We start from the raw sequence: 11,935 nt of genomic DNA, 5'->3' as shown, positions 1-11,935 counted from the left end.
TCCAGTCATATTCATCGACACTGCGAAAAAAAAGCAAAATACAAATGTAAAAAATAATTTTGTTTGTTTTTTTGTTTCAGGCAAATGTTTAGAATCAAAACTGACACCTGTATGTGAAAATTTGCCGAAGAATAGTGTCCATGTGATATTTTCAACGTTCCTCTCGATAAGATTATGGTCCACAATTTTGGAAGTGGGTGATACATCTTAACGTGATCTTCGCTTCCATACAAACGTTGCCGTGTACTCAGTCCTGAAAGTCCTGCTTAAACCTAACTCATCGTGTTCCTGAATTGAAATTGATCATTTAACAATCACAATAATTAACTCAATTCAACAGGAAACACTGTAAATATGAAGATTGGTTGATTTTTTTGTGACTCGTGTCGTCATCCCGCAATATAGCTCGCCGTGATCGTATAGTGGTTAGTACTCTGCGTTGTGGCCGCAGCAACCCCGGTTCGAATCCGGGTCACGGCAAAGTGTACATTGTAGCGGGTTACTTTTATATTATCACATATTAGACCATGCTTAATGAATAAAATAGAACTGATAAATGTTTTCAAGTCTACTCTAAAAATACAAAGTTAAATCGGGCAGAAATTTGTATGGATGAATGAAATTCAAACAGAAACCAGGCCAAAATACAATATGTAGATTTCATTTTGCAGGTTTCGTTTTTGACCCAGTAACAGGATGTAGATCAGTACTCTCAAGAAGTTACATTTCATGATGTTACAGTATGTTTGCAGTCATACATGGTCATTTAACCCAAAATGGTCTTTTTGTATTTATCACCCCCACAGTATTTTTTAATACCTGCTGCTACTTTTCCTCACAGAGTGTCTGCTAAGATATGGTCCTGTACTTTTATATCTAAAAGATACAAAAAAATACAAAAGAACAGACTCACAGTTATCGTCTACTGGTGAAACTACAGCTCCTTGAATTGAAGCTTCTGAATCTTCTGCCTTTCATCACTGTTGAGGCCTGTTAGACAGAGTCAGTACCCCAATTCAGATAGCTAGGAATCCATATCGGTTTGTCTTTTCAAATCAAGCCTAGTGTTAAGAGGCCTTAAAAAACAAGCTGTGCTGATTATGATGATTATTCATTAGGGTTAAGATTAGTACTACTTAACACTGAAGATACCTCAATGTAAAAGCATATATAATTTATTATTGTTTCATTCTGTCCAACAATAATCAAAATACGATATATTACAAATTGCAAATGTTAAAGTTGTATCTCACATCTAAAAAAGAAAAAAAAAGTTGAACTAAATGATCAAATCCACCTGGCTGTTGTGTTTGGCTGCTTTCAAGTTTGCTGTTCGGTCCATTTATTGAAATAATATTGTAACGCACACATACATGTTTGAAACAAGTCACCTCATCAGGCCCTGATCTCAGGCCTGTTTTAACCATAACAATACATTTCACTAGACTGGTCAAACTGTAATAATGCAAAACATATTTGCACAAAACTGTTTACTGCTGTACTTTCATCTATAGTTTACTCATTTTTACCTATTTATTTACCTTCTCCATAGTATATTCATTGTACTTATCACATCATGCCTCATTCTGCAACTTTTTTTACTATACATATACATACATACTGTACATACAGTATATATTCATACTTGTGTTTATAGTTAGTCACAGTTTATTATATTCTGCTCTTACTGCACATTTCTGCTTCTTTGCACTTCTGGTTAGATGCTAAACTGCGTTTCGTTGTCTCAGTAGTAAAAATAAACAAAATAAACAGTCTTCATGTAGTCAACAGCAGACATAACTGTACATTGCTCATGGTCTTTTGACTTAAATGATCTTTTAATCTTTACTGTGTAGAGTAGTTGTGAAACAGTTCTTGCATTCATGTTTTCATCCTCCACCAGTCTCGCGTCAATGCTGATCACGTGATCCAAGTGCCGTCCAATCAGCTGCCAGAAAAAGACGGCTCGTAATTTTGAACAGACGGAGAGTAGCCAACCTGGCAGCGATGAGTGCTGCTCTGCATAAGCTAGTAGCAAAACATCGATGAATATTTCCTCGATTAACAGATGTTTTTTTGTTCATTTTCTCCATGTCGTATGAAGTGTAAAAACCATAGCACTATCATCTATGGATATGAATACTCATATTATCACTCCTGGACCATACCGAGCCACAAAACTGGTAAGTTAAAGTTAATTAGCTGGCTAAAACGTAGCTAGCCAATTCATTAACATCAACGGAAGTGTTAGCTTGGCTTTTTGAATAAGGGTTACTATTGTTTTCGGGGTTGTGTTAAAGGGACTATGTAATTCAGCAGCCAAAAATAACCCCAGTATAGTCCAGTGATATCACAATTACTTTATGAAATTCATAATTCAGTGCTTGATGAATCCCCTACCAAAAGTTACCTGTAAACCTAAACTAAAGTGGCGTTTGAAGAACGATTCCTGTCTAACGCCAAAGTGTTTTTACTGAAAAAGAGAGGCAAAAATATCTACAGTGAGACTCTGATGAATATTTGTTTCTGAAATGTGCATACGAATTATTTTTATTCATCAGGATCAACCATAATCATGATAACTGTGTCATATTGATGGACATGTGAATTGACTTTGGGTCTTAAATACTCAGCAGATGTTTTTTATCATATCAGCCATACTGAGAATATACCGTGAGTTTCAGTTAGATTAAAATATAGTTAAAATAGGTGATAAAAGATGTGACCATTTATTCAAAGATACCTTAATTTTAGGGTTGTAACTGCTCAATTATCATGATGTAATTATATAGTCTGTTGCATTACATAACTTGCCTCTAAGTTTCTTTTTTTGTGTCAGCCCACCTAAAGGTTCAGACACAAAAACACAAAAGCAGACATGCAGCAGCAATTTTAAAAGCTGCATTTTTTTGCAAATGGTTTTTATTTTTGCCGTGATAATATAGAATTTAATAACTGCTGCACAACTTTGAAAAGCTTCTTCCAAGATTCAGAAGAGAAATGTGCACATAACCATGTTTTCTAACCTGCCGTGCCAGGTGGTTTGTTACAAAAATATCTTATTAATTTATGAAAGAAACAAATCAATGCATGATAGAGATGTTTATTTAAAAGCTTTGCAGTACAGTCTGGTTGGTGTTTTATCATTTAGATGAACCTGAAGACGTGCACAAGTTGAAATTGCTGGTTGCACAATAAACCTGTTTAAACCAAATGTATTATTGTAGTATTGACCCTAAAGCACCACTAATAGATGAACCGAGGTATAATTTTAGCTCTTTATGTTGCACTTTAGTAACTTTATTGCATAGCATGATCTTATTATGATCTTATTTCCACACAAAAAGGTCTGCGAACCATGATGCGAACTGAACATTTTTTTACTCATTTGTCTTTATCCTTTTTCAGTGGAATGAGGTGACGCGTTTGTTTCGGGCAGGCATGCCCCTCAGAAAGCACCGCCAGAACTTCAGGCATTATGCTTCCTGCTTCACTGCCTCTGCTTCTGTGGATTGGCTGCACCAGATGCTCCAAAGCAACAGCAACTTCGGCCCAGATGTCACCAGGCAACAAACCGTTCAGCTCCTGAAGAAGTTTTTGAAGAACCATGTGATTGAGGATGTGAAGGGTCGCTGGGGAACTGAGGACCTTGAGGACAACAACATGCTGTACAGGTAGGCAATTTACAGAGTCAGCTTAGTTATTGACATTAGATGAAGAGTTTATGTGCAATTTAAGTTTACTTTACACCAAAAACAAAGCAGGCTTTGTAATTTGTTTTTCTACAGATTTCCTTCCACATCTCCTCTGAAGCCCATTCCCGGCCCAGCTTCAGCCTCAGGCTCCAGCTCCATAAGGAGAAGACCTTCCCTCAGGGACAGGGACGGTTTCTTCAAGTTTAGAAGCATCAAGAAACATGACAAGGACACCCTGGTGAGTGAGACTCTACCTACATTATTTTATCTGCGTTAATCATTTTCATCTTTTAAACACAAATTTGCTGTTTTATCATTTGTTTTGAATGCAAAATTCCAGATTCTTTGCAAAAAATGATATACACATTTTCTAGTGGTGGATCATGGTCTGTCTGTCCCCTCCAGGAAAATGTAGATCCTGCCCTCCAAGTACAGCAGGAGGGAGAGAACCAGCCAACAGAGGAGCAGAAGCTGCACAGACGAGAGCTGACAGTGGAGGATGAACAGGAAATCTGGAAAGACATCACCCTAACTCAGTAGGAGCTTACTAATACTAATTGATTGACTAATTGAATTCCTTACTTTTCTTTTGTTTCAGAATTAAAACGTTTCCACGAAGCCCAAATAGAGATGTAATCTGATGCATGAGATGCAAGCAAAGGTTAAAATCCTACAACTGGCTGGCAAGGATGTGTTAGTCTAGCTCAAGTTTGTGTTTTTGTGGTTCAGCCTACAGAGGATTCTGGGTGTTGCATCGCTCAGTGAGGTTTTAGACCAGCGTTCTGTAAACCCACAAAACATCATTCACAATATGAGGAAAGTCAACAAGCACGGAGTGGTCACACTGGAAGACAAAACAAGTAGGTTTATCCATCACCAACAAATCTTCAGAAGCTTAACTAAATGTTATTTTTGACTGGTAAATGGTATATCGTACACCCATATGATCATATGAATTCACCTGGTCTCACACAAAGAAAAAAGATCCCAAAAAACTATGAGCAACAACCATATGGGTGAATTTAGTAGGACTCATTAGTTTCTGTGTTTAAAAAAAAGAAAACCTGCAAAGAAGAATGCTGTAGTGACATTGTGAGTGGCAGCCGGTCTAACCTGTCACCCCTCTCCAGATGATCTTCCACACTGGGTTTTGTCTGCCATGAAGAGCCTGGCCAACTGTGAGTAGAAGCTCCTACATGCTTTAACACACATGACCCTTACTAAACACCAATGTTGCTTTAAAAACAAAAGAAACACATTTTTGAGTGTTTTTTTTAGTCTGCTTATTTGGTTCATGAAAGTTATTTGTAAATCAACTCTAAACCCTCAGATATTGTTCAGCTGCATTAATTTGATATTTACTTACTTATTTATTTATTTTCAGGGCCGAAGTATGACAGCGATCAGCCTTCCTATCCCGGGTTTGAAAGAGACGTCTTCAAAACAGTGTCTGACTACTTCTACAGCCTTCCACAACCTTTACTGACATACGAACTGTACGAACTGTTTATCAACGTGCTGGGTAGGTTCACTGTTTCTTCCTAATCTTTTTGGCTCTTGAGAAGCCACTTTTTCTGGGAAATAACCGGCAGTGACTTCAACAGAACCTTGTTTGCTGTCTCTGGTGTGAGTTGAGTTCTTTGCGTCTAACAGTGTCTCTGACTCCTAACAGTTTTTGGTTGCTTACGGAGTCCTAACAGAAACATGAGCGGCCTGTACTGTTTCTGTGTGCTGTTGTTTATGTCGTCTCTGAACAGCTAATGTTTGTGTATGAGCATTACTTGTCTAAACTAACTAAACCCTCTCCCTTCCCTTCACTGTCTGCTTGCACTGACCCTCTGCTTGCACTGCTCGGATCCCTCTGCCTCTCTACCCGGCCGTCATCTGCTTTCAGTGTTTAGTGGGTACGTCACGGCACCCACTAAACTCCACCATGGGAAACGGAAGAAGTCAGATCTTCCCTCAGTTCCCCCGCCAGCCAAGTCATCGTTTCGCTCCACGGAGTGTCTCCTCCTGTCCCTGCTAAGACAGGGGTCATGTGATGAGACCGACTCGCCCATGGGTGAGGTGCTCGGTGGGAAACTGCAGTCACGGCTGGACGCACTGAACGGAGGTGACAGTCAGTTAGGAGGCAGCTGCACCAGCCTCAATCCAGTTGTTTCTACAAGACCTCAAACCAGGAGCTGCTCACTAGAAATCCTACTTGATGACTCTGCTCCTCTCACCCGGCAACGGCTGTTTCTGTCCAGTGACAGCTTGGCATCTTGCACCCATAGCAACAGGAGCCAGGATGACGGTCCTGCTGCTGCAGCACAGGAAAGTTCCTCAGACTTCACATCTGTGTTCAAAACAAACCCAGTTACTATTGAAAACGCTCCAGGGGCTGCAGTTAGAAATAGACGACGTGTCATTTCCACGGCTGGACTACCAGCTGCACAAAGGTCGCGTTCCTTACGGCCTCGCAGCATGGGCAGCTGCCTGGACATTGTCATGGAGACCAGAGAGGAAGATGTCAAAGAGATCACGTGGCAGGATCGAGCAGCCAGCTGTCTCAACGTGAGCACTCTGACAGGCCAGCAATACTTCTCCTCAGCTTCCCGTCCTCCCTCCGTATCCTCCTATCACCCCTCTTCTTCTTCCCATCAACTTTACTCCTCCTATTTTTCATCTGCTGCATTCAAAGTACAAGGGTCTGATGCTGCCACAGGACCCAGTGGGCCCAGGCCCGCCTCCAGTGCCTCTAACCTTTGGACACTCCCTGCACCCGCTGTTGTCCGGCGCTGCCTCAGCTCTCTGGATGTGTCCAAGCCGTCTCGTCCTGTTTCACTGCTCATACCGCCTGTCTGTGTGCCTGCCAGAAACTTCCAGCTCCCCCAACCCAAACCTGAGCACAGTAAGACCCTCTACCTGTCTGCCTGCTTTGTTGATGTCCAATCAAATTAATCTCATCTAACATCTAACATCCACTAATAAGAGAGTTTTCATCCTGACTCATCTGATAAGAACACCTCAAAAGGTGAAGTAGGCATGTGGTTGAAAAACGTTAGAAAAACTGCCTCTCATTCTGTTTTCTGTTTATAGTAGATTATTTTGAATAATTACATGAAACATTTGAGTCTTTTCAGGGAAACACAGAATTTAAGAGCAGCTTTTAAGCTTGTTCAGATCGCTGTTCATAAGCAGTACAGTGTTCAAACTTTTGGCTCATTGTTTTTTTTCTACGTCGCTTGACTTTTCTGTTCATTTGAACGAATGTACAAATAAGTCTTCCTAACATATGGACTTAACATCCTGATTCCAAGCAACCTGCAGACATGGTAGGAAAAACAATGCCATGTACCTGAGCAAAATGTACATTTAATGAAATGGTGCACTAGACTCCTCTCAAAGTGCTTCTTTTAATGGTAAATAACTAAACATGCTACACAATGTCGTGTCCTTAGCTTAGTTGTCTCACCCAACTCATTTGCATCGTAACTGTAGTTAATTAGTCTTATCATTCATTCATCCATTCATTTGTTTGTGATCTGCTCAGTCTCATAGCAGTGATGGATGGATGCGGACATGAAGCATAATTCCAATGTTTCTTCCTCTGCTGATTGCTAACCCAGCTGTCTCCATCATCGTGACCTTATGACCGTGTCTGTGCATGTAGGTGTTCTGCAGCCTCAGTGTGAGCGCATAGCCATTGAGGCCCTACAGCTTTGCACTCTCCTCCTTCCCCCTGCCTCCCGCAGGAAGTTGCAACTCCTAATGAGGATGATGTCGCGCATCAGCCAGAACGTGGACATGCCTCGCCTCCACCCCGCCATCGGGACACGAACGTTGGTGAGAAGCTAACGGACGTAATCCGCATCATTTGTAAATTGTCTGAAGTCATTTCATAGTCGTCTCCTTCAGCTGCCACCTGTTTTCTTCCATTTCTCTTACTTTATTTCCATGTTTCAGCGGTGGTTCTGATCTGTTGACCTCTTTGTGATTCTCAGATGGTTCACACGTTCTCGGGCTGTGTCCTGAGCAGTGCTGAGGATTGTGACTTAGACGAGCTGTTGGCTACCAGACTGGTCTCATTTCTGATGGACCACCAACAAAGCATCCTCTCAGTGCCCGAGTTCTTGCTCAACGCGATCAGTGATCACATACAGCACCTACGCACAGTACAGGTGCAGCTTTAAACTGTCATTCACTTGGAAGAATGTTAACCAGACACACATTCCATCCAGCAGTATACTGTGTAATGCAATATAAATCTTTACAAATACATCTTATATAAGAGACCAGAGAAAATAAAGTTAGGATGCTGGAATCTTTCACTTATTTCTGGTTTTAGATTTTTTTTTTCTTCTTCTCAATATCATTTGAATTATATCACGATTGCATACTGTTAAATGATGAGGCAATAAGTCAGCCGACATCTTAACACTCAAACACATGGTGTGTTTTCACAGAACTGCTGCCATATTTTCTGCTTTACAACATTTTATAGAGGCAGTTAGATCATTTTAGTATTTAAAACTCTCAAGTCTTCTGAAATATAGAGGGTGAAATGGCTGCTTTGTAAAAACATTAGAACTGCTGAAGTTGGTGTCAGTTTAACATAAGACATGGTTTTGTCTGAAATGAGCAGAATTGATGGTGTTTGGTCCCAGTGGCTCTTGTAAATCCCCTCCTGTTGACTTGGGCCCCTTGGTGCAATACAGGAAGCCAACAGTCACAAACTTTGGTTTTAAGATGGACAGTGATTATAAATTGGACCGGCAAATTTGTGCAGTAGTGAAGTCCAGCTTTTTTTTTATCTTTAGCAGCTGGCAAAGGTGAAGCCCTTCCTCGCACACACGCAGTTTGAAACAGTAATCCACGCCTTCATCACATCTCGGCTGGATTACTGCAATGCACTTTATCTTGGAGTCAGCCAGTCCTCCCTCGCACGTCTCCAGTTGGTCCAAAATGCTGCCGCTCGCCTCCTAACTGGAACACGTAACAGGGAGCACATTACTCCCATTTTAGCCTCCCTCCACTGGCTGCCTGTGCATTTTAGAGTCCATTTTAAGATTCTTTTATTTGTTTTTAAATCTTTAAATGGACTCTCTGAGCTGCTCCTGCCCGGTGCCTCAGGTCAGCTGATCAGCTGCTCCTGGAGGTACCGAGGGCCAAACGGAAGCTCGGAGGAGACGGAGTCTTTTCCGCTGCTGGTCCTCAACTGTGGAACGACCTCCCATTGCACATCATTCAGGCCCCTTCACTGCCCATTTTTAAGACTTGTCTTAAAACCCATTTTTATTCCCTGGCTTTTAACCCAGCATGAGACTCTATTTCTGTTGTTGTTTTAATATTGTTATTGTTTTTACATTGTTCTTCTGTTTTATGCCTTATACTTGGTGTTGTTATTCATGTACAGCAGTTTGTTTCAGCCACGGCTGTTTTTAAAGGGCTCTATAAATAAAGTTGAGTTGAGTTTAGTACAGGCATTGAAATGTTTTTCCTGTCCTGATCCCAGGTCCCCGTTGACTCTGTTCCTCACAATGACGAAGGCGATCCGGTGTGCGTGCCAGTACCGATGTATGCGTTCTGCCGTCAAATAAGCGGTGCGGAGTTTGAGGAGCAGAAGCTGGCATCGTCTCAGAAAGCCATGGAGGAGTTGCTGGAGATCCTGCTGACAGACCAAAACATGAGCGAGAAGGACAGACGCAAGAAACTGAAGCAGGTAACATGCACTCCTCAAATTCCTTAGTTATCCCTTTCATCCATTCCCCGCTCCACGCCTCTTACTTGTTAGTTTAGCAGGTACCTTCAGGGTGGGGTTCGCATTGCTAAACATTCTTAAATTGGTCATGTACCCGATCGTCTTTTTTTTTTCTCCTCCACAGCTTGTAAAATCTTTTGACTCTAGATAGTACTGCAGTAGTTTTAGTTGTTACTGTGAAAACGCATGAAAAACCAGCTGAGAGGATGCTGCAGCTCGGGAGCCAACATGTGAATCTATGAGAAAATACAACGGCTTTGTGATGACAAAGCAGATTTCAAAGCAGTGAAAAAGAGAATAAGATGTTCATCTCTGATGGCAACACAGCAGCTCAAGGAAAACACCCACAACTATGTAAAAATGAGTAACTTTAATGGATTTACTGCTCTGTCTGTCTAAGTGTTGTTTTTGCTTTAGTTTCAGAAGCAGTACCCTGACATCTACAGGCGTCGACTCCCCTCCTCAGACAGGGAAAAGCCAAAGATTAAACCCCCCCTCCTCACCATCATGAAGAGCAAAACGTTCAGCATCAGGAATTAAACCATTGTAGAAGCTGCAGTCTTGATGCTCACATCGTGTTTGCTGCACTGTGACATTGCACTCCAAAGTGGAGGTTTGAGAAGTTCTTTTCCCTTCGCAGCTCTGAATATCGTTACATTGGAAACTCGTTGTCTCATTTGTGTGCTAAAGGAGTGCAGAGAGGGGACTTTGATGTGTGTATTTCTGTTATGTGAGTTCAGGCTGACGGCTGAGTCGGATAAAGGCAGGTAAACTGATGGAAGCTCCTTTCAACAGTTATCGCTTCATATGTAAAATGTTTTTATTGCATTTTATCAATTTGTTTTTCATTTTCTTTTCACTTTACCCATCTATTGTTTGTTGGTACAGTGTGTTTGTGTTTGTACAAGATTTAGAACAAATTTGGGATGAAAATATGCAATTCTGGGATCACTGGCCAGCTTGGGAGTATAAGATATATCTTAATTTATTGGGAGCATTGCTAGTTTTCTAAGTGTTTGCCTTTTGTAGTTTTCAAGACTTTTTCTGTCCCAGATGCTGAAGGTTTTATTTGAAACGCTCTTGAGTATCTGGGAAGTCTGATGGCAAATGTTCTTTTTCCTTGAATTTGTTTGTGGTGTCTTTTTTTTCGAGCCTTTTTAATTTGAAGTTTGTTTTGTAGAATCCCACTTTTTCATTGTTAACTCTGTAGATTTAAACTGAGCCGGTCTTTCCCAGTTTTTGTTGTTTGTCTATGTCAACCCTGCTTTGTTTGCTGGTGAGTTTAGGTGTTTCAACCAGCCAGCAAACGAACATCAATCGTCACAATGCTTAATTTGTACAATTTTAATTTATGTTAGTCCTTACAGAAAGATTTCAGCAGACACCTGCCATGTTTTAGGTCCCAAGAGCTCCTGAATGAATCAATGTTGTCTTTAGCATGCTAGCTAATGACTCTGTGGCGTTACTGTCGGAAATTATTCGACAGTACTACGGTACTAGCTCAATGCTTGTTCAAAAGACCTGAATGTCTAGTATCATCCGTTAATATTCGGTGCTGGATGCTTTCAGGTGTTTTAGAACCTGAAGTGCTTTACACGTCCCATTTCATGTCAAATGTCTGAGGAAATGTAAATAATTTGACTCTTATCTTGGATTATATGAAGTTTTAGTTCTAATTTTATGTTTGCTTATACCTCAGATCAAATGGTGCATGTGTGTGTGTGTGTGTGTGTGTAACCATATATGAATTCATCAACAGTGTGTTTAGCTTTTACAGCTCTTCATTGTTTACTATGCAAAGTCCTGGGAAATAAACCTGTTTAGTTGTGTTTGTGACTGTACTGTGAGGCAACTTTCAGCAGCCTTTTATCTCTGATATTATTGCAACTTGGTAACTACCTGTACTTAACCCCCCCCAAACACACACACACACACACACACACACACACACAAAGAACCAGACAGAACAAGTCTGAGAAGGAACAGTTTTATCCAAATGACTGCTTGTTGGAGAGCTGGAACATGACTCCGGCGGTACAGTCATTTCCATTATATGATGTTAAATCTAAAGTTTATGGGATTTAATCTTTACAGGATTTTGTATTGGCATACAACAAAACACAGCAGCAATGTCAGTAGTTTTAAGAGGAATTTATTGATTTATTTTATTCTGCTGTGGCCTTCTTCCAAGCAAAAGGTCGGCTGTTCGATCTCCAGTGGATCCACGTGTCTCACATTGTCGTCAGTTTGTTAACTGGTGTGTGATTGAAGAGAAAAGGTGCTGCATATAGTATTTTGAGTGCATAAGAAGCACTGTCTGAGTTTCATCTAATGAAGCAGTCACTAAATGTTTCCCGTGATTCATACGGTCTCATTAGTGAGATTTGTTTGCTATGCTTGTAAGCAGGTGGTTCATTTGAAAACTCTTCTATAACCTTTGGGGGATGTTTGGCCTCAAAGGTAGGCATTTTTGTCAATTTATTTTGTCTCCAGCTCT

General features: G+C 40.8%; 1 protein-coding gene and 1 non-coding gene across 2 annotated transcripts; both read left to right on the top strand.

The window, feature by feature from the left end:
• Nucleotides 1–408: 408 nt before the first annotated feature.
• On the top strand, nucleotides 409–480 carry trnah-gug (transfer RNA histidin (anticodon GUG)). The gene has a single exon. It is a non-coding gene; the product is annotated as a tRNA-His (tRNA).
• A 1,626-nt stretch (nucleotides 481–2,106) lies between these two features.
• depdc1a (DEP domain containing 1a) lies at nucleotides 2,107–11,241 on the top strand. The gene is made up of 12 exons (XM_075484456.1): nucleotides 2,107–2,183; nucleotides 3,409–3,674; nucleotides 3,789–3,933; nucleotides 4,101–4,231; nucleotides 4,425–4,555; nucleotides 4,826–4,873; nucleotides 5,080–5,217; nucleotides 5,590–6,588; nucleotides 7,351–7,523; nucleotides 7,682–7,858; nucleotides 9,193–9,399; nucleotides 9,856–11,241. Exons 1-12 carry the CDS (start codon nucleotides 2,130–2,132, stop codon nucleotides 9,976–9,978), a joined length of 2,592 nt encoding a protein of 863 aa, XP_075340571.1. The 5' UTR covers nucleotides 2,107–2,129; the 3' UTR covers nucleotides 9,979–11,241.
• Nucleotides 11,242–11,935: the final 694 nt, after the last annotated feature.

Source organism: Odontesthes bonariensis, chromosome 15 (assembly GCF_027942865.1).
Source record: "Odontesthes bonariensis isolate fOdoBon6 chromosome 15, fOdoBon6.hap1, whole genome shotgun sequence".
NCBI classification, from domain to species: Eukaryota; Metazoa; Chordata; class Actinopteri; order Atheriniformes; family Atherinopsidae; genus Odontesthes; species Odontesthes bonariensis.
This window is presented reverse-complemented; position numbering and strand designations above follow the sequence as displayed.